Source organism: Bubalus bubalis, chromosome 19 (assembly GCF_019923935.1).
Source record: "Bubalus bubalis isolate 160015118507 breed Murrah chromosome 19, NDDB_SH_1, whole genome shotgun sequence".
In the NCBI taxonomy this organism is placed as follows: Eukaryota; Metazoa; Chordata; class Mammalia; order Artiodactyla; family Bovidae; genus Bubalus; species Bubalus bubalis.
The window spans coordinates 10257642-10280694 of record NC_059175.1 but is presented as its reverse complement, the minus strand read 5'-3'; the positions used below and the strand labels follow the sequence as shown (position 1 = coordinate 10280694).

General features: G+C 38.1%; 1 protein-coding gene across 1 annotated transcript; it reads left to right on the top strand.

Moving 5' to 3' along the window:
- The first annotated feature begins 4183 nt into the window (after positions 1–4183).
- Positions 4184–22268, top strand: CENPH (centromere protein H). The gene is made up of 9 exons (XM_006058939.4): positions 4184–4436; positions 6488–6543; positions 12725–12773; positions 13171–13245; positions 15518–15574; positions 17456–17519; positions 17837–17888; positions 20221–20384; positions 21049–22268. The coding sequence occupies exons 1-9, from the start codon at positions 4312–4314 to the stop codon at positions 21139–21141; spliced, it is 735 nt and encodes a 244-aa protein (XP_006059001.1). The 5' UTR covers positions 4184–4311; the 3' UTR covers positions 21142–22268.
- The last annotated feature ends 785 nt before the right edge of the window (positions 22269–23053 follow it).

Genomic DNA, 23053 nt, shown 5'->3' with positions numbered 1-23053 from the left:
AACTTTTTGTATGTGGTATGAGGTAGGACTCTTTGATGTATACCCATTTGTGCCAGTACCATATGTTTAAACCCCACCTTGTACAGTTGAAACACTAGTTTATTGTTCCCTGATCTACTTTTTCCCGGTGATTAATATAGTTTTACGTTAAGTTTATCTGGAAAGATGAGGCTACCACTATTTTTCAAATATTTGTGGGGAAAATTTCAAAGAGGAACTTTCCAGTTACTGATAAGCGCCTTTAGATTTTGACTGAATGTTGTATACATACATAGGTGTTAGCTCTGGATAGACTGACATTGTCTTCCATTCAGAAACTTCTTTAGTAGGCTTGTTGCATGCCCTTCACTGCGATGTTAGAATTTAATTATGTAATTGCTACACTTTTCTTGTCAAGTTAATTGCTGGGTTTAGGCTCTGTTACCCACCCCTATTTTTTATTGCTTTTTGTATTTTTTCTTACCCAGTTGATAGTCAATTTTCTTCATTTTAGTGGTTTTCTAGGTTTTAAATCCCCAAAATTTATTTTTCCAACTACATGGTTTTTAGGTTATTGTTTTAGAATCTCCAAAATAACATTGTGAATCGGTAGATCGCTGTCTTATTCCTGGATTGTACATCCCCTCAGTATTTTTACCATCTAATATTTTTGCTGTTAGTCTGTAAGTGGTCTTTATATTTTAGGTATTTTTCTCTTACTGTTGAGAAAGGCTGTGGAATTTTATTTACTCTTTCAGCTTTTGATAACTTTTAAAAATATTACCACATTAATTTGAGATTAATTAATTCTTGCTTATGGTATACAGATTTAATCTGCTAGTATTTCATTTAGGAAGTTTTGTGTTTTGTGGGTAATTGGCTCAGTTTTTGTGACCATTTTCTAATTTTTATCTCATCCCAGCTTTAAGGTGGATTAAAGAGGTTTTCATATTCAAGTGTTATAATTTGAAATCTTTATTCATTTGTTGAAAACTAGCTAAATCAATATGTAAAGTCACCTCTGTGCTTATGGTGGTAGCTTTCTATGGTTGTTTGGTGTTTTTTTTATAAATTCCCCTCCTCTATCACCACCACTTTAAAAGAAAATCATCCATTCTAGATTTTCTTAATTACAGCTGTAGAGGTATAGGATATTAGTTAACCTCTTCTGTATTATAGTTATATCTTCTTAGTTCTGATGTTGAATACTTGTGTTTTCTAATCATGCTTGCCTAGAGGGTATTATTGGTGTTTTGAAAGAATCAGTTTTTGGTGTTATCATTTCTACCACCTCTGTTTGGTAGTTTTAGCTACCAAATGTTAATTCTCACCGTCTGCTGTTATTTTCTAGTTAAATACTTAATGTATTTTTAGTAATAAAAGCCTTTGTATATACATTTTCCTCTGAGATAACTCATTTCTAAAGTTCTCTTTTTCATCAATATGGTTGTTAGAATTTCTTTTGTAATCCTTTTTGATCTGGAGATTATTTTACTGCTTATTTTCTTAAGTTTATTGTTTTTTTGTCAGACACTTATATGTTGTTTTCTTATTTCATTGGAGAAGTCCATGTAGTCGTGTCCAGCTCTTTGTGACCCCACAGACTGTACCCCGCCAGGCTCCTCTGTCCATGGGATTCTCCATGCAAGAATACTGCAGTGGGTTGCATTGCCCTTCTCCAGGGGATCTTCCTGAACCGGGGATCTGAACCCATGTTTCCTGTGTCTCCTGCATTGCAGGCAGATCTTTACCGCTGAGCCACCCAGAGATGGTCTGTAAAAAGCCTTTTGAAACCTCTATGCGGATTAAGTATATGATTGACTTATGTAGATAGGCCATGGACAAAAGAAAGGGTTTTATTTCCTAACAGACACAGTTTTAGTGATTGAGGATGATATTCCCTTAAAATACTTCCATCATGTGTCTAATGTCCTAAGAATTAGGATCCTCCAGAGCTGCAATCTTTTTGTCACACTAAAAAAGTTAACTATTTGGCTGTACCTGGTCTTAGTTGCAGCATGTGGGCTCTTAGTTCCCTAACCAGGGATCAACCCCAGGCCCCTTGCATTGGGAGCAGAGTGTTAACCACTGGACCACCAGGGAATTCCCCGTTTCAATTTTTTTTTTTAATTTATTGTTATAATCCACCACTGCAGTCGTTCTTAAAGTGTCATCCTCAACCAGCAACAGCAATATCACCTGGGGACATGAAATGCAAATCAGAATCAGTAACGTGGAGAGGCACCTAGTTACCTGTTTTAACCAGTCCTTTCCATGATCCTCATGTATGCTCATGAGGAAAAGCATTGAAAACCTTTGGCCCAAATTTGGCCTGTGGACTCCTGATGGGCAGCTGCTTAAAAGGAAGAGGTTGATGTGAGATAACAGAAGACATGCTGGATAAATTAGTTCTGAAACATTGTAAGACATCCCCGACAAAGTACTTAAGTGAAAAAAGAAAACAGTAACTTTCTTGTAAAAGGAAAAATGAAGCAAAATGTTCTTCCAGGAATTTGGGAGTAGTGAAGGCAATGGCACCCCACTCCAGTACTTTTGCCTAGAAAATCCCATGGACGGAGGAGCTTGCTAGGCTGCAATCCACAGGGTGGCTAGAGTCGGGCACGACTGAGCGACTTCACTTTGACTTTTCACTTTCATGCATTGGAGAAGGAAATGGCAACCCACTCCAGTGTTCTTGCCTGGAGAATCCCAGGGTCGGGGGAGCCTGGTGGGCTGCCGTCTATGGGGTCGCACAGAGTCGGACACGACTGAAGCGACTTAGCAGCAGCAGCAGCAGTGGTGAACTTAACATTTTACATGGTAGCCTTTTGAATCTTTTACCAGGAGCCAAATTACTTTGATAATAGGAAAAAGAGGGTACACAGCAGCATTGTGTGAATAAGTTTAACTCTGGAGAAACTAGAGACTCTCCTGTTCAAAGAGGCCCAAGCTGCTTGTGCCACAAATGTCACTTATGGGACTGATCATAATGAAAAACTACAAACCAATCAGGCATTTATGCCCTGCGTTTTCTCCATTACCTGGTCACTGCTCAGCTAAGCACTGGAGCATTAAATTCAGCTGAGAAAGGTCGATTGTAATCTGTCGAATCAAAAAACTGACACTCGGGGACACGCAAACCTGTTGCAGCATGTGGGATCAACCGCCTCTCCCCGCAAAAAAGTGAAATAAAAAGTTCGAATCTTAAGCTGAATTTCAGAACACTGAAAGTCTGCACTGCCTCCTAGAGGGCAGTGGGTATCTCTAACTTGGGCCTCTGGTTTCTCTGCCAAACGAGGGGCCTGGACTTACCGAGCCCTGAACAAAACTCTCAAATGCTTTTCTCTGCCAGCCTGCCCTCCACACCCATCTTACAGGGCAGCAGATGGAAGGAGAATTCTAAAATGGATCAAGAATCGCTATCCCAGCTCAAAGGCTGAAAGACCGTTGATGTCGGGGTTCTCCCCTCCAGGTCGCAGTGCCACAAGCCTGAGAGTGCCCCCAAATGGCTGCAGCATAGCGCTTAGCCCACCTGGACAGAGCTGACGCTTAACTTGTACTAGTGGTCTGTAATTGACGCCTTCAAACTGTGGTGCTGGAGAAGACTCATGAAATCTCTTGGACAGGAAGGAGATCAAACCAGTCAACTTGAAGAGAGATCAACCCTGAATATTCACTGGAAATACTGATGCTGAAGCTGAAAGTGGAAAGTGAAAGTCGCTCAGTCGTGTCCGACACTTTGTGACCCCACGGACTAAACATTCCATGGAATTCTCCAGGCCAGAATACTGGAGTGGGTAGCCTTTCCCTTCTCCAGGGTATCTTCCCAACCCAGAGATCCAGGGAATCCCGCATTGCAGGCGGATTCTTTACCGGCTGAGCCATAAGGAAAGCCCAAGTCCATCTGATGCGAACAGAAGACTCACTGGAAAACTCCCTGATGCTGGGAAAGGCTGAGGGCAGAAGAAGAGGGCGTCAGAGGATGAGAAGGCTGGATGGCATCACCCAGGCAATGAACTTGAACTTGGGCAAACTCTGGGAGACAGTGGAGGACAGGGAGGCCTGGCGTGCTGCAGTCCACGGGGTCGCAAAGAGTCAGACACGACTGGGCGACTGAACAACTTAAATTACTAGAGCTGGAATAAAAGAAGGTACAGCCGCAACCATGGCAACCAGAGACGGGGGAGGAAAGGGCGGGGCCATGAGGCGGAAGGGGTGTGACCGCGCGCGAAGACCCTCCGGCTGGTTCCGGGTATCAATTTTGTGGCGGGAAAAACGGTCCCTTCTGTAGTAGAGTCCGCCAGTCCCGAGTAGTAACTCTTCGCGCCCGGAATGGAGACGCAGTCCGAGGAGGAAGCCGTCACCAAGCCTGCGGACTCCGGAGGGGAAGGCGGGCCGCCACAGGTCGCCGGCGCCCAGGCGGCGCGTCCGGAGGACCGCATGACCCTGCTGCTCAGGTTGTTCCCTCTGACCGACTGGGCAGGAGCCAAGAGGGCGTCTTGGCCAAGAGCTCCCCTCTTTGCCGAAAATGTCTAGGGTTCGAATTCAGTGTCGATCGCTTAATGGCTGGCGACTAGAGCATTCACTTAAGCTCTTTAAGCCCCTTTCTTCGTCTTGGAAAAGAGAGGGAAAATGACAGCTTCTTAGCTAAGTTGCTGTGGGAATTAAAAGAGATATTATGGGGTCAGCGTTTAGCAAAGGGCCTACGGAGCTATAATTAACATCGCCTGTCTTACCCACTCATGCCCTGCGGTCCTGATTTTCAAGCCCTTTGTGAGTTGCAGCCAAGCCCAGATTTATACTGGAGGGAGGTTTCTCTGCCCTTCTCTGTTATAGCTATGACCCTTTTCAATCCAGAAGCTGCGTGTTTTGTATTTTCTACCAGGAAGCAATGTCTGTACGTTGCTAAGGAAAAGACTTAATGAGAAAGGACATCAGTCTTCTACGCCAGTGGGCAAATATGGTCCTGGGCCTTATCCATCCTACTCTTTGTTTCTGTGTGACCCCTCAAGCTGAGATTAGTTTTCATGGGTTTAAATGGTTGGGGGGAAAGTTACAAGATGTTAATAACAGGTGAAAATTATATGAAATTAAATTTCAGTCTCCTTATGTAACGTTTTATTGGAACACAACTTGCAAGGAAAGAGTTGAGTAGTTACAGCAGATACCATGAGTGAGAGTGAGTAAAAGTCATTAAATTGTGTCTGACTCTTTGTAACCTTGTGGACTGTAGAATGCCAGGCTCCTCTGTCCATGGAATTCTCCAGGCAAGAATACTGGAATGAGTAGCCATTCCCTTTTCCAGAAGTCTTCCCGACCCAGGGATCAAACCTGGGTCTCCTGCTTTGACAGGCAGATTCTTTATAGTCTGAGCAACCAGGGAAGCCCACAGTAGGAAGCCTATAGGATCTACTATAGGACTCACAAAGCCTAAAATATTTACTTTCTAGTCCTTTACAGAAAAAAATTAAACCTCAGAACCTCACCTTCAAAATTACCCCCCTACAAATGCACAACAGGTTCCTCCAAACGTGGAATCTTATAGCCCAGGTCTTACCCTTCCTTCCCCACTCCCACAGTTTTCCCCTTGCTCCTCACTCATGAAAGTTGCTAGGCAAATTTTTCACCTACAAGGGACTGAATATCTTCTATTAAAGACTCTGTGGGTATGGTTGGAAGTCTCCAGATAGTCATGCTTTTACATGGCTTTCCAACATCCAGCTCTGATTGGTACAAGACTTGGGTAGTTCTTCTTACCCTCAGATTTCATCAAGTGATTGCTCTTAATTTCTTTGGTTTTGGCTTCACTGACAACCAGAGCTCAGACTATTCCATTTGGGGCAGGTCAGCTTCTTGGAGGCATTTTGCAACTCCTTTTTAAGTAAGTAGAGTCATAGGATGACTAAGAAACTATATAAATTACTTATTTATCCAAGGATTAGTATCTTTGATATTTTTCTGTATCTCTTAAGAATGTTTCAATCTGTTTGTAACTCATTACTGTGTTTGGGAGTTTACCACTTTGATCTATTTCTTTGTGTAGTCTTCTCTTTAAGCTTTATTTCAGTGTGGCCCATTAAAAATAAATTTAAAAATCAAATTTTTAACTTTTCCTTACAGATGCTGTTTTCCTACTGTATTTCATTTTGTGTATTTTTCTGAGGCATAACATCTTGTATGCCTATTTTAAATGAGGCCAACCTGGAAGATCTGTTGTTTAAATATATATTTACTTATTTAGCTATGCCAAGTCTTAGTTGCCGTGTGTGGGAGGGAGTTTTCATTGCAGCATGTGGGATCTAGTTTCCCAACCAGGGATTGAACCTGCCCCTTGCATTGGGAGCACTGAGTCTTAACCGCTGGACCACCAGGGAAGTCCCTGGAAGATTTTAGTGCTGTTTATTTATACTCATTTTGTTGCATCAGATTCCAAAAAAGATGAGTTGATTTATCATAGTAATGAATAAAACCTCAATAATTATATAACTCTCTTCTTATCTGTTTTCAGGCTAAGAGCACAGACCAAACAACAACTCTTGGAATATAAGTCAATGGTTGATGCAAGTAAGGATTTCCATTTTCAAATAAGGTTTTATGAGTTTGATGATGAACAGTACTCCAGGGAAAAGATCAATTTTACAATTATTTATCTAGGGAAGCGGGGGTGTTAGGAATTCAGGAAAATTAAGTTCTATTGATTGGAAATTCCTGTAGGCTTAGCTACCATCAACAACTTGAACATTAAATTAGGAGATTAGATGCTTGTTGAACAAGTGATCTGAGATCTATACTTTGAGAAACACTGGGTTAATGACATGAGAGCAGAAGGGAGATAGGCATAAAAGTGTGATTGACAATTTTCAATTCTATATAAAAAATTTTAATTTATCTTTTACAATTATTAATCCAAAAATCTCAGGGCCAAGAGAGTAGTTAAATGATGGGTTTAGTCGTCTTAAGTAATAAGCACCGAACGCCACCTGATTTATTATAAGCCCTTGGGTCACAAAGATAGATTTTGGTTACTTTTTCTTTCTCTATGAAATAAGCTTATAGAATAAAACCAAATAGTACACTGTGTTGAATCAAGAATTGTGGAAAAGCCTAGGCACCTCATAGATGTTTTAGTTACTTCCCTGAGTCCACGTTTGAACCTCGATAATTTTTGTGCTCTGTACAAGCTCACTTTAAGGCCACAGATCAGAAGGCATTTCTGGTATGTTTTTCATCCCCATTTTAGGGTTTCTAAAGTCATCTTAGGCAAAAAACAGAACGAAAGAAAACAAAACCTTAAAAAAAGATGGGCCCCCAGCCTCTCTTCTGCTTACCATAGCTAGTAACCATAGGAGTTAGGAAGTGAATCAGACCTTACTGGCTTAAAGTCATGTCCCTTTTGTAGTATCAATAATGCCTATATAAGAATATATATTATCTATAAAGTACTTATATTTATATATATATAAGTATATATGTATAACAATCACTTTGCTGTATACCTGAAACTAACACAACATTGTAAATCAACTATAATTCAATTAAAAAATGCTTACCTCAAAGATGATCAGTAGGTCACTGTCCTTCCCATGGAGGAATTAATGGTGTCCTTTCCAAAGCCTGTGTTCCTTGTATTAAACAAATTATATTTATCTTAGAGAAGTAGGACTTGTCTAATCCTTTTACTGGCATGACAGCCCACATAATATATAAAAAAGTATAACTGATCTTAGACGATGAAGTGTAGGGGAAAAGCTATTCAAAATTTGAACCATTGAGGAGTTATCTCTAGAGGTAATCATGCAATCATAGTTGAATGAATGGATGCTAGGAATGGAGATATGGTGCTGAAGAAGGCTGACTTTATCCTCATGTAGCGTAAATTCTATGTAGCAAACCAGGTAAGCAAAGAGACGTGAGATAATTATGAGGTAAGATAAATGTGATGAAGGAAATAATGGTATGATAAGAGGGAAGGTCTACTTTAGATACAGTAATCAGAGATGGATTCTTCAAGAAGATGACCTTAGAGCTAAAATCCAAGTGATAAGAATCTGCCTCCTCTTGCAGTTCTTGTTTGCCCTGTATAGGTAATTTTAAAGGAGTTGTGACGTCTGAAAAGTTGAGTAGATTTAATAGTCTGCACTCTAGAATTTCTACAGCTAAAGGAGAGGACAGATTGTTATGGCTTCCTGGTGGCTCAGATGGTAAAGAATCTGCCTGCAATGCAGGAGACCTAGGTTTGAACCCTAGGTTGGGAAGATCCCATGGAGAAAGGAATGGCAACCCACTTCAGTGTTCTTGACTGGAGCATTCCATGGACAGAGGGCTTAGTCCGTGGGGTCAAAAAGAATGGGACATGACTGAGCCCCTAACACACACATAAGAAGTTAGGTTTTAGTTTTGAAGAGAAGATATGTATCTAAAATTGATTACTGTTTACCACTAAAAAATACTGAGACTTTATTGCTTGAAGGCTTTTTTTTTTTTTTTTATACAATAAGTGCATCTATTTTGAGGGTATAATTGGATGAGTTTTTTGTCGTGATGTTGTTTTAAAGATTTGTTTATTTTTTGGCTGTGGTGAGTCTTCATTGCAGCATGCTGGCTTTCTCAAGTTGTGGCAAGTCGGGGCTCGTCTCTAGTTGTGGTGTGCAAGCTGCTCATTGCGGCAGCTTTTCTTGTTTCAAAGCATGGATTCTAGGTGCACGGGCTTCAGGAGTTGCAGCGCATGGGCTCAGTTAGTTGTGGCTCCTGGGCTTTAGAGCATAGGCTCAATAATGGTCACACAGGTTTAGTTGCTCCACATGTGGGATCCTCTCGAACCAGGGTTCAGACTGGTATCCCTTAGCTTACAAGGTGGATTCTTAACCACTGGATCACCAGGGAAGCCCAGTTTGATGAGTTTTGACAAATGTATACATCTCTTTTGGAGAAGGCAATGGCACCCCACTCCAGTACTCCTGCCTGGAAAATCCCATGGATGGAGGAGCCTGGTAGGCTGCAGTCCATGGGGTCGCTGAGGGTCGGACACGACTGAGCGACTTCACTTTGACTTTTCACTTTCATGCATTGGAGAAGGAAATGGCAACCCACTCCAGTGTTTTTGCCTGGAGAATCCCAGGGACGGGGGAGCCTGGTGGGCTGCCGTCTATGGGGTTGCACAGAGTCAGACACGACTGAAGCGACTTAGCATACATCTCTTTAATCAAGATCACCATTAAAATCAAAGATGTAAACAGAAAGAGACTCACAGACTTAGAAGATGAACTTATTTGATATGTGACTAGTACAACTAACTAATTTCACTTTAGTTTTACTCTAGTTGTACTACTCACATATCAAATGCTTCAGCCACAATGTGGCTGGTGGGTACCATATTGGACAGTGCAGATATTAAGCATTTCATTTATCACAGAACAGTGCTTTTGGACAGCACTGTTCTAGAATTTGATGTAAATGTATTTATATGGTGGTTTTGTTTTTTTTCCCAACATCTTTTGTGACTTAATTCATGCAACAAAATTCACCATTTTAAAATGTACAATTCAGTAACTTTTAGTATTATTTACAATGTTCTGTAACCATTACCACTATCTAATTGCAGAACATTTGCATTACTGTATAGATCAGATCAGTCGCTCAGTCATGTCCGACTCTTTGCGACCCCATGAATTGCAGCACGCCAGGCCTCCCTATCCATCACCAACTTCCGGAGTTCACTCAGACTCACTTCCATTGAGTCAGTGATGCCATCCAGCCATCTCATCCTCTGTTGTCCCCTTCTCCTCTTGCCCTCAATCCCTCCCAGCATCAGAGTCTTTTCCAGAGTCAACTCTTCGCATGAGGTGGCCAAAGTACTGGAGTTTCAGCTTTAGCATCATTCCTTCCAAAGAAATCCCAGGGCTGATCTTCAGAATGGACTGGTTGGATCTCCTTGCAGTCCAAGGGACTCTCAAGAGTCTTCTCCAACACCACAGTTCAAAAGCATCAATTCTTCGGCGCTCAGCCTTCTTCACAGTCCAACTCTCACATCCATACATGACCACAGGAAAAACCATAGCCTTGACTAGACGAACCTTTGTTGGCAAAGTAATGTCTCTGCTTTTGAATATGCTATCTAGGTTGGTCATAACTTTCCTTCCAAGGAGTAAGCATCTTTGAATTTCATGGCTGCAGTCACCATCTGCAGTGATTTTGGAGCCCAGAAAAATAAAGTCTGACACTGTTTCCACTGTTTCCCCATCTATTTCCCATGAAGTGATGGGGCCGGATGCCATGATCTTCATTTTCTGAATGTTGAGCTTTAAGCCAACTTTTTCACTCTCCACTTTCACTTTCATCAAGAGGCTTTTGAGTTCCTCTTCACTTTCTGCCCCAAGGGTGGTGTCATCTGCATATCTGAGGTTATTGATATTTCTCCCGGCAATCTTGATTCCAGCTTGTGTTTCTTCCAGCCCAGCGTTTCTCATGATGTACTCTGCATATAAGTTAAATAAGCAGGGTGACAATATACAGCCTTGATGTACTCCTTTTCCTATTTGGAACCAGTCTGTTGTTCCATGTCCAGTTCTAACTGTTGCTTCCTGACCTGCATACAAATTTCTCAAGAAGCAGATCAGGCCCCAAACCTGTCAGTAGTCACTTCCAAAGGGTCTGGCTACTTTTTGCACAGTGTAGCATTTGTGTGATTCATCCATGCTCTTTTGTTTCAGTAATACATTCCTTTGTATTGTGAAGTACATTTTATGATGACTGCACCATGATTTGTTAATCCATTTACCTGTTGATGAACATTTGAATTGTTTCCAGTGTTTGCCCGTCATAAATAAAGCTGCTATGGACAGTTGTCATTTGTATATCTTTTTGTGGACATTTGCTTTCATTTCTCTTGGTTAAATACCTAAAAGTGAAATTTCAAGGTGATATGGTAAGTGTATTTTAACTTTTTAAGAAACTACCAAACTGCTAAAATAATTATACCATTATGACCGATTCCTCCCCAGCAGTGTATGAGATTTCCAGTTACTCAATATCTTTTCCAAAACTTCGTACTATCAGTCTTTTTAAATTTTAGCCATTCTAGTAAGTATGTAGTGATATATTTATGTGGTTTTAATTTATATTTTCCTAATAACTAATGTTGTTGATCATCTTTTCATGTCTTATTGGTAGTTTACTTTTTTGAAGTGTCCTTTCAAATCTTTGCCCATTTTTGGTTAGATTGTTAGCCTTACTGAGTTTCAGTTTCAATTAAAGGTGAAAATATTATATATTCTCTAAAACATTCACTTCAAAAAATAAATACAGTCCTGTTTCAGATGAATAAATATATGTGTGTGTGTATATGTGTGTGTGTGTGTGTGTGTGTGTGTGTATATATATATATATGGTAGAAATTTTCTCCTAGTTTTTTGCTTTTTTATTTTCTTAACAGTGTCTTTTCAGGAGCAGAAGGCATTAATTTTTATGAAGTGTTGTTTTTTTACTGTTTTTCTTTTGTGATTTGTGGTTTTTGAGTTCTAAGAAACTGACTACTTTAAAGCTGCAGAGATTTCCTCCTATGTATGTTCTAGAAATCTTAAAGTTTTAAGTTTAACATTCAGTACTGTGATTCATTTTGGGTTAAGTTTTTTGTATATAGTGTGAGCTAAGTAAGGGTCAAGATTCATTTTTTTTCATGTGTAATCCATTGTATATGTGTAGGTCTATTTCTGGACTTTTTCTTCTGTTGCTTTGAGTAATTTGTTTACCTTTACAATGGTCCCACACTGTTTGGATTACTGTAGCTTTATAGTAAGTCTAGATTATCAGCCACTATAAGTCCTTCAAGTTCATTCTTTGTCAAAATTGTTTTTACTGTTCTTGGTCCTTTATTTTTCTATATGCATTTTAAAATCAGCTTGTCAATTTCTGGGATTTTGAGTGGGACTATGGTAGCTCAGCTGGTAAAGAATCCACCTGCACTGCAGGAGACCCTGGTTCGATCCCTGGGTCAGGAAGATCCCCTGGAGGAGGGCATGGCAACACACACTAGTATTTTTGCCTGGAGAATCCCCATGGAGGAGCCTGGTGGGCTACGGTCCAGGGGGTCACAAAGAGTCAGACTCGACTGAGCCACTAAGCACAACACAGCACGTAGATCATATGGGTGAATTCGTTATATTAGCAGTTGTTATGTTAGCCATGATTCTCCCAGTACGTGTAGGTAGTATCTCTTTCCATTTTACTGTTTGATAGTGTTTAGTGTAGAGGTCATACATACATGTATTTTGTTAAATTTATCCTTAATTATTTTGTGTTTTTGGATGTAATTTTACATATATTTAAAATTTTTTATATATAGACATAGTTTCTATATTTTTACATTGATCTTGATTTTTTTACTCTCTTTTTGTATCATTCTAATATGTGCTGTCTAATATGTTAGTCACTAGCTCCATGTGACCACTGAACACTTGAAATATGGTCATTCCTCATTGAGAAGGACTAAATGTAAAATACGAACAGAAGAAAAGATTGTGAACTATTTCAACAGTAATTCTAAATTGTTTACATGTTAAAGTGACAATATTTTGGATCTACTGGGTTAAATAAGCTATATTAAAATTAATTTCACTTGTTTCTTTTGTAATGTGGAAACTAGAAATTTTAAATTACATATTTGGTTTGCATTTGTGGCTCACATTATATTTTTTTGGACAATGCTTTTATGAAATATTACTAACTTCAAAAATTTATTTATTTGTAGATGAAGAAAAGACTCCAGAACAAATCATGCAGGAAAAGCAAATTGAAGCGTATGTCTTATTTTAAATTTTTAGTTGTGGTTTTTACAGATTTAATAATATTATCCATCTTATAATATTGTCTTTCTTTTTCCTTTCTTTGTTTTTCCACGTAATTTGTCGTGCACATGTTGAGAAGTTACTGATGTGGGATGTCGACTTACATGCACGAGTGAGCTACCACATTAGCACTCTCAGCATCGGCCCCACTTTAACAAAATATTTATCAAAGTAACTCAGTGGGAGTCAGGTTACCAAATCTGGAAATGTGTCAGTGTGGGATCCTGTAGAATACCGTTATTTAGATAATAGGCATTTTACTTTCTTCAAAGATTTACTTTATACCTTTATTCTAGTAGTTACTTTGTCTGACATTGCTGACATTCTTTGGTTCATGCTTCTTTGGCAGTAAAATTGAAGAACTAGAAAATGAAGTTGAAGAGGCAAAAACTGCTTTTGAAATGAAAAAGCTTGCATTAGACAGGTAATTATTACATTTTAAGTATGCACAATGGGTATGGCTCAGGGTGAGGTGTCTGTGTGCTAAGTCAGTTCAGTCATGTCCAGCTCTTTGCAACCCTATGGACTGTAGCCCACTAGGCTCCTCTATCCGTGGGATTCTCCAGGCAAGAATACCGGAGCAGATTGCCATGCCTCCTTCAGGGGATCTTCTCGACCCAGGGATTGAACTGGAGTCTCTTATGTCTCCTGCTTTGGCAGGTGGGTTCTTTACCACTAGTCTGAATTAATCAAAATGATGATTAGTTGATGGTCCCACAAATTTTGAGCCCTGAGAGAAAAGTTACATCATTAATGTTTTCATTTGAAGAAGTTACGTAAAACAGTGTTAATAAGAAAATGTCAATCAAGACAATAGAAGTATGAGGTTAAATCACATTTGGTGTTTGAAAGGATTATATGATTTATTTTTGGTTGTGCTAGGTCTTAGTCATGGGACGAAGAATCTTTAGTTGCAGCATGCGGGATTTAGTTCCCCAGCCAGGAATTGAACCCAGGCCCCTGCATTAGGAGCTTGGAGTCTTAGCTACTGGGCCACCAGGGAAGTCTCATATTTATTCCAGTAACTCTTAATGGAGTAAAGGAATTGTCATTGAGTTTAAATGTATTTTTAATTTTAGACTTTGCATCTATATTTTAAATTCATTCACCAAATATTTGAGTGCTTACTGTGTCAGAGCTTTGTGCTGGACGCTGGTATACAGCTGTCAGTAAGACAAACGTAGTCTCTATTATAGACTTGTGATCTGAATTAATAATCTCAATTCAGTGAATGACTCTATATTTTTTTCCCCTTGTATTTCTGACCTTCCCAGATACATTTACTTACATTTAATTGAAAATAGTTAAAGTCCTTTTAATTACTTTTAGCAGTGAAATTTTTTCCCTCATTTAATGTGCTGGCTCATTATATAGATGATATTTTTTGACTAAGATCAGAGCTATTAAGATATCCTCTTTAATGAAATGACTAATATTACTGAGCTTATTGCCTTTTTATTATTACTTATTTACTAGCTATTGAATTTAAAAACAAATTATAGTGCTTGCTTATACATAGACATATTTTAAAGTTTATAGTCGAGTATGGCTTTGTATTCCCTGCTGCTGCTGCTGCTGCTGCTAAGTCGCTTCAGTCGTGTCCGACTCTGTGCAGCCCCATAGACAGCAGCCCACCAGGCTCCCCCGTCCCTGGGATTCTCCAGGCAAGAACACTGGAGTGGGTTGCCATTTCCTTCTCCAATGCATGAAAGTGAAAAGTGAAAGTGAAGTAGCTCAGTCGTGTCCAACTCTTAGCGACCCCATGGACTGCAGCTTATCAAGCTCCTCCGTCCATGGGATTTTCTAGGCAAGAGTACTGGAGTGGGGTGCCATTGCCTTCTCCATTGTATTCCCTAACTCTACCTAATTTGAGCCTGCTGATCTGTATGCCTTTTTTTCTTCTTCCAGTTTTATTGAGATATAATTGACATACAGCAGTGTGTAAGTTTGGGCTTCCCTGGCAGCTCAGTGGCAAAGAATCCGCCAGCCAATGCAGAAGACATGGATTCGATCTCTGGGTCAGGAAGAGCCCCTGGAGAAAGGAAATAGTAACCCACTCCAGTATTCTTGCCTGGAAAATCTCATAGACAGAGGAGCCTGGCAGGCTACAGTCCATGGGGTCACAAGAGTCGGACACAACTTAGCGGCTAAACAATAACTGTATAAGTTTAAGGTGTAGAGCGTGTTTTGACTTACATGCATCCTGAAATGACCATCACAGTAGGTTTAGTGAACATCAACCATCTCATATAGATACAAAATTTAGAAAATAGAAAAAAAGAGTTTTTCTTGTGGTGAGAATTTTTAGATTTATTCTAACTTTCATATGTAACTTATAGCAATGTTAATTGTATTTTATCATATTGTACATTACATTTTGTAGTGCCTTATTGCTTCCTCCCAGCCCTGCACCTAGGTGGATGGTTTGGAGAGCAAGTTCAGGCAGGGTGTCAGGTCAGCTCAGCCCCTCTGCCTGCCCATGCACAGCCACATGTAACAGCCCCCTCCCTCTTGGTGTTACTACGTGTTTCTATGACTGACTTATCAAATTATTTCCCATATAATACTGTTTAAAAACCTACTTTTGTTTTATGTTACATTTAAACAGAAATAAATCTTTGTTGTATTTTTAAATATTCTTTTCACTGTACCATAAATGTTACCCATGTTTTATAATGGATTTTTTTCCTGTATAGGATGCAACTTTCAACTGCACTTAAAAAACACCTGGAGAAGGTTGACATCAAGACTAGGTACGTTTTTTTTTTGTTTTATGTTTTTTGGATTTGGTAAGGATGGCAGTAAGGGAGATCATATAATGATTAGTTCCATGAATTTTTTTTTTTTAATTGTCTGTCACTGTTGACCACCTTTATCTGGGAAATAAGAAAAGTAGGCTCGTCTCATCATTACAAACTTTATAGTCCTACTGACATCCTGTTCCAAATGGATGGGACCCTGAGAATCAATGGAGGTTTTACCCAGATGATCTAGAATTTTGAAGGAAGCTTTTGAAAGTTAACTTTTGTTTGATACTTACTATAAGACAAGAACAATGCTATCTCATTTAAGCCAACAATAACCCAATGAGACAGGAAATATACTCATTTTTCATGGGCAGAAATGAGCAACTTATATAATTTGCCAAGGAATATAAAATAAAGACTCTGGCACTCAAGGTCATCTGTAATCCGATCCTAAGACAGGAAGCTGGCAACCCACATATAACAAGCCTCCCAAAGGATGGTGGCACTAGGAAATATGAGAACCACTCTTCTTGCCCAGTCTTAATTCTGCCCTTTTACTCCGGCTGTACCAAACTGCTTGTTAGGTATTCTTCGTAATTACACTTGACCCTTGAACAGCACGGGTTTGAACTGCTTGAGTCCACTTCTATGCAGGTGTTTTGTGTTTGTTTGTTTGTTTGTTTTCAATAAATATAGTACCTGTATTTTCATTTTACAGATCTTTAAGTATGGGGGAAAGTTTGTATTTATTTAGAGGTCACAGTATGTGGAATCAATGAACTGGGGTTTGATCCAGACTGTTTAAGCTTTCTGTCCTCGGGTGAGCCATTTAATTCCTGTGTTTCTGAGGCAGAGGTAGCAGTGCTGTGCACTGTGTGGACAGTTGGTAACTAACCACCCACTCTACCTGCATTGTTCAAGGATCATCTGTACTTTTACATCCTTTAAGACTCAGGGTTTCCTTGTTCTACCCTTTCCACAACTCTTACACAATCCGTTACTGATTCTAATGAAGTCATAACGATGGTTGTGGATTTATTTTTTTCCCCCATAAGATTCTTTCCTCTTTGAAAACAGGTACTGTGTTTTATTCTATTTTATAATCTTGGTGCCTGGCACAATCTTGACATGAAGTAGTCTTTCAGAAATACTTGTTGAAGAAATGGGGAATAAAAGCAGTTGATTCAGTGAAACTGTTCTGTCTGATATAGTTAGATACATGTCATTATACATTTGTCAAAATGCATAGAATGTATAACACCAAGAGTGAACCCTAGTGTAAACTCTGGACTTGGGATGATAATGATGTGTCAGTGTAGGTTCATCATTTATAACAGATGGGCTACTCTGGTGGGGGAGGCTGTGCAAGTGTGGGGCCAGAGGGTGTATGGGTTTCCCTTCCACTTGGTTTTGCCCTGAACCTAAAACTGGTCTAAAAACTAACATCCAGGGACTTCCCTAGTGGAACTGCTGCTGCTAAGTCACTTCAGTCGTGTCCGACTCTGTGCGAGCCCATAGACGGCAGCCCACAAGGCTCCCCCGTCCCTGGGATTCTCCAGGCAAGAACACTGGAGTGGGTTGCCATTTCCTTCTCCAGTGCATGAAAGTAAAAAGTGAAAGTCAAGTCGCTCTTGGGTATGGCCAAGAAAAAAAAAAAAGAAATGTTCCTACATGCTTAAATTTTATATTCTTTGTTGTCTATGAGCAAAAATTTTTCTAGGGAAATGCATCAGAAATTTAGTTTACACCAAACTTTTCTAGACTTATTTTGTTAAACAATAACTATATTGAAGTGTACATTGGATATAATGAAAGTATATATATACTGATTTCTTAATTAATGAAAATTTTTAAACTTAATAAATCATATTTTTTATTCCTTTTCAGTGTGCTCATGGATAACATGAAACAAATACTAAATCTGAATAAATTAATAATGAAATCACAGCAGGTAATTTTGAACATAAAGCTGCTTATGCATTCTCATGATTTCAGTAACACATTCTTGCTGGTAACTGTATGTGACTAAATAGGATTGCCCAAAGACTGGTATGTTTGGAATTCAGTATCCTTTTCTCTCTTTTCATAGTTCCATTATTTCTAATTATCTACTTATTTAAGCTACTCTTTCTTTCCCTTTTGTTGTGTAAAAATAGAGGAATTGAAAACTGAAGCTCTAGAAAATATGAATAGATAAAATTCAATGATTTAAATATTATAGGTATATTCTTAGGTTATGTGCCTTAATCTTTTTATTTCTAATAACAGGAAACTTGGGATTTGGAGGAAAAATTGCTTGATGTTAGAAAGAAGAGATTGCGTATGTAGAACACTTTTTGGCTCTTTTTTTCGAGAACACATTTTCACTTAATACGAAGATCTCCCAATCACTGAAAATTTTAATTTTCAAATTTTCTTAAAACTTTGGACGTGGCAATTTAAAGAGTAGTATATAGAGTGCAATTTGCTTGATCCATTGTTTTAGAACTTTAAATCACAAAAATTAATACTTTCTCAGTGGGGATAAAATATCAAGTCATACAGAAAAGTATAATGTGAAAGCCATACCTCCTTGTGTGACCACAATTAGATATACATCATTTCAGGCCTTTTTCCACACCCACATTAACATTTATAATTTCTTTTAATTATTTATTTATTTAATTTTTTGGCTGCATTGGGTCTTTGCTGCTTTGTGAGGAGTTTTCACTAACTGGTGAGCAGAGGCTATATTCTTTGTTGCAGTGCTTCACTTCTTATTGTGGTGGCTTCTGTTGTTGTGGAGCACAGGCTCTAGGTGCGAACGCTTCAGTAGCAGCAGCACACAGGCTCAGTACTTGTGGCGCTAGGGCTTAGTTATCCCACAACATGTGGAATCCTCCCAGACCTGGGATCGAACCCATGTCCCCTGCATGGCAAGCAGATTCCTGGGGAAGTCCGTACATAATTTTATTTTTTTGGTACATAATTTTTAAATGATCACTTGATACATATGGTTCTATAGTTTAACTTAACATGAGATGGCTTTTTGCATTGAAATTATTGATATGTTTTATTGAAATCTATTTCAGAGAGAACTAAGGCTAGTTCTACATATTCTCTATAAAGAATTTGAAAACAAACATATACATAAGAAAAATTTTTTATTTTATCGAGATAATCAATCTTCAATGCTTTTTATTTATAAAATTGGCATAATTTTATTCTGTATTACTCTTTTCATTTAACAGTTATAGGTATGATTTATTATTTTAAAATACTATGCATATTTCCCTTCTAAAAAATTATTGATTTATTTTTATTATTTTTGGCTGTGCTGGGTCTTCACTGCTGCATGGACTTTTCTCATGGACTTTTCTCTAGCTGTGGCGAGTGAGGGCTACTCTTAGCTGCCGTGCCGGGCTTCTCATTGCAGTGGCTTCTTTTGTGGAGCAGAGCCTCTAGGGCACAGGGGCTTCAGTAGTTTGGGCACAGGGGCTCAGCGGTTGCAGTGCCTGGGCTCTAGAGCACAGATTCAATAGTTGTGGCGCATGGACTTACTTTCTTCCACGGCACGCGGGATCTTCCTGGATCAGGGGTCGAACTCTTGTCTCCTGCATTGGCAGGTGGATTCTTTACCACTGAGCCACCGGGGAAGCCCCTAGATTTGCCTTTTGTAAGTAATCTTAGGGTCAGAAGTAGTCCTGTCACCTGTCTAATCACCCTTTGGCTTTTTTTCCATTACATTCCAGCCTACTTTTGATACATCAGTGTCAAGGAACTGAGCTCCTGAGATACACCCATTTATATTTTTAAATACTGTCTGTCCCCAACTTATGATGTTTCAACTTACAATTTTTTTACTTTATGATGATATGCATTCAGTAGAAACTGAATTCAGATTTTGAATTTTGATTTTTTCCTGGGCTCATTATAATCTCTCATGTGATGCCAGGCAGCAGCAGCCAAGTGATCATGAGAGTAAACCACCAATACATTTACAACTATTTTTCACTTTTAGTATTCAATAAATTACATGAGATATTTAATATATTGTTATAAAGCAGGCTTTGTGTTAAGTGGTTTTGCCCAATTGCAGGCTAATGTAAGTGTTCCAAGGATGTTTAAGGCAGGCTAGACTAAGCTGTGATGTTTGGTGGATTAGGTACATTTTTGACTTAGGATATTTTCAACTAAGATGAAAGGAAGATCTCTAGTGTAATTCTCAGAATATTTCAGGAACAACAAAAAAAATGGTTGATGATATTTATCCCTGGAGAAGAGGGTCTTATCTTTCCCTGAAAATTTATTAATACGTACTTTTTGTAAATTAAGGGGGGGTAGTATTTCCTTACATATATCACCTATTTTTTTGGCAACCCAGAGGAAGTCCTCTGACATGATGCCATGGCAGACATTTGTAGACAGTATCATTGTCATGCATGCACATTTGAACATCTCACAGAGGGCATTGCTAAGTATGAAATCAAAATATTGGTGTTTTGCACCAGAGAAATCATTTTCATGTCAGAATGGAACTGCAACCTAAAATGCATATTAAAATTTTTCCCTTGACTGAAATAATCAGGAACTGTTCTGCTTCATAAGCTTTCAAGATTCTTGTTTATAGGAGTTGTCGTATATAGTATATTGCTTTATTTTTAACCCAACAGAATTAAAACAAGCTTCAGAAAGAAAGCTTTTAGAAATACAGACTGAAAAAAACAAACAGAAAGATGATTTGGATAGTATGGAAAATTCGGACAAAATAAAGGCCATACAACAAAACCTGGAGACAGAGATACAGATTACTACAGTTATTCAACATGTGTTCCAGGTAATGTTTATATAAAGTAGGAAGAGGGGTAAAGAACTTTTAAAAAAGCGATTAAATCTATTATTTTCAGGCTTCATATTTTTATATATAACTGAATTAACTCAGTATCATTGAGCTGCAGTTTTTCAAAGAATAATGACCAGAATTTTCATTAATTTTAACCCTAATCATTCCTCCATTGCCTACCACAAAAATAATCTTCACCTTTGTCAAAGTCTTGGAACTTTGCAAGGGCTGAGAATTAAGCTCTTTTACCTCTTGTCAAAATAATGCATATTACTTACAATTTAATTGTTTTTCACTGTAGAAATGCAAAATGAACTCTGAACCATAGCTGTAGTCTTTTTCCTTTAGGAAGCACTGCAAATATCCTTCCTTAAGAGGTAAAAACTATCTGCAAAAACTGGCAAAGCAGAAAAATTGTTATAAACATTGTAAATATTTCCCTAGCATTATGGTGATCAAGGTTGAAGCCTTATTGAAAATAGAAATAAAGATACAAGAATGCATTTACTATTTTTTCCCATCATCACAGAGTAAATGTTCACACCTAGTTCTGTAAATATTTGATAAATGAAAGACGATTTTTAAAAAATCTTGATAAATTTTTAAAACTGCTGAGAACTTTAATTTTAAAACAATTTTTTTTTATTTTTTATTACAGAACCTCATTTTGGGGAGTAAAGTCAACTGGGCAGAGGATCCTGCCCTCAAGGAAACTGTTCTGCAGCTTGAGAAGAATCTCACAATGATCTAACAGGAATTCTAGTTTGACATTTTTTGTTTCTGTTTTTAATGTCATTTAAATAGAAATTTCAAGTGAAATGCTTTTCAGTGTTTTTGGAACAATTCTAATACTGCTATTTTTTTTTTTTTAGCTTGACTTAAGTGTTACATTGAATCTATTGTTTTAAATATAATAAAGTGACTGGCATAGTCTAAATCTGAAAATCTCAGCCTTGGAAGGGTTCCAAAAGACATCTAGTCCAGGCTTCTACTGAATATGGACATTTTTTCTACGGCATTCCTGGAAATCCCAGCTCTCATTTGTAATACTTCTGTGTATTTGTTTATCAACAAAATATTAGAAAGTTAGAAAAGCATATCCACACACATCTTTGTTTTTTTTTTTCAACTGTCAATTGTATTTTATTCAGATAAATCTCATTTTAGTTCAACTCACTACAGATTTTTTTTTTTTTTTTTTTTTTTTGCCTTTTTAAAAAAATTGAGGGGACTTCCCTGGTGGTCCAGTGGCTGAGACTCCATGCTCCCAGTGCAGGGGGCCGAGGTTCAGTTCCTGGTCAGGGAACTACATCCCACATGGCTGCAGTGAAGAGAGTGCATGCCACAGCTGAAGATCCCGCATGTGGCAACTAAGACCAGGTGCAGCCAAATAATCAGTTTTTGTAAAAAAATTTAAAAATTGAGATATAATTGATACCTAACACTGTGTAAGTTTAAGATGTACAACATTGTTGATCTGACCACCATTAGCTAACATCTTCATCATGTCACATAAGTATCATTTCTTTATCATGGTGAGAATATTTAAGATTATCCTCTTAGTAACTTTGAAGTGTGTAATGTAGTATCGTTAACTAGAATCACACTGTTGTACGTTAGATCTCCAAAAGTTATTCATCTTCTAACTGCAAGTTTGTACCCTTTGACCACCATTTTCTCAGTTCTCTCACCCCTCCATCCACATTTTTAAACAGATACCCAAATAAAGCACCTCAGTCATGAAAAAAGAAGAAAAAGAAAAACATACTCTGATTATAGAAAAATTGTGACTTTATTTTGTATTTTTAGGTTTATTATGTATTGCTTTTATTTAAAAAGTAAATGTTATTCTATCTTATTAAAAAAATAGAACTTGAAGCCTTTTATAGTATCCAGTCTCATTTTTTGAAAACTCTGATTTGAGCTCTTTATTAATTTGGAGCTGTTGATAAGTTTTATAGACACTGTAGTCTTTTCAACATTATTTTAAGAAAGACTTTAAATTTGAAAAGTTGCACTGCAATAGACAACAGTATTAGAAATCTGTTCTTTAGATCAGTAACAAAAATGATATTTGCCTAAACTTGAATTCTGAAAGCTTTTCTTTGGAATATTTATAGTTTCGCTTCATTTGTTTTGATAAATCGTAATTTATGTGTAGCTTTTTATATGTAGTTACTCTTTTTTCCACAGTGTATTCTTGGAAATTGTCCATGTGAATTATAAAGCAAGTTATATTTTTCTCATAGAAAAACTTTCTGGAAAATATTTTCCTGATCCAAAGAAATGGCATTAAATGTTAGCATAGATGCACACTTTATTAGTGAATCCCAACTCAAAGGATTATCACCATCCTCAGAAAAACATCCTGCATTTACCTAAGAGTTTACTGTCCTATTGTGTGCTCCCTCTTAAATCCCAGCTCTGAGAAAGAAATTGTATTAGTTATCTTTCTTGGAAATAATGCTGAATAACAACCTCAAATCTCAGTGACTTATAAGAAATACATTCTCTGTTGGCTCCATGGTTTGGCTCATTATCCTAGGACCCAGGCTGAGGGAGCAGCCACTATCTGAAACACATGCTCATGGCTTATGAGGCCAAGTCAAATTATGCAAGCACATTTGATTTCTACTGAGAGCAAGTGTACTTTATATCCACCC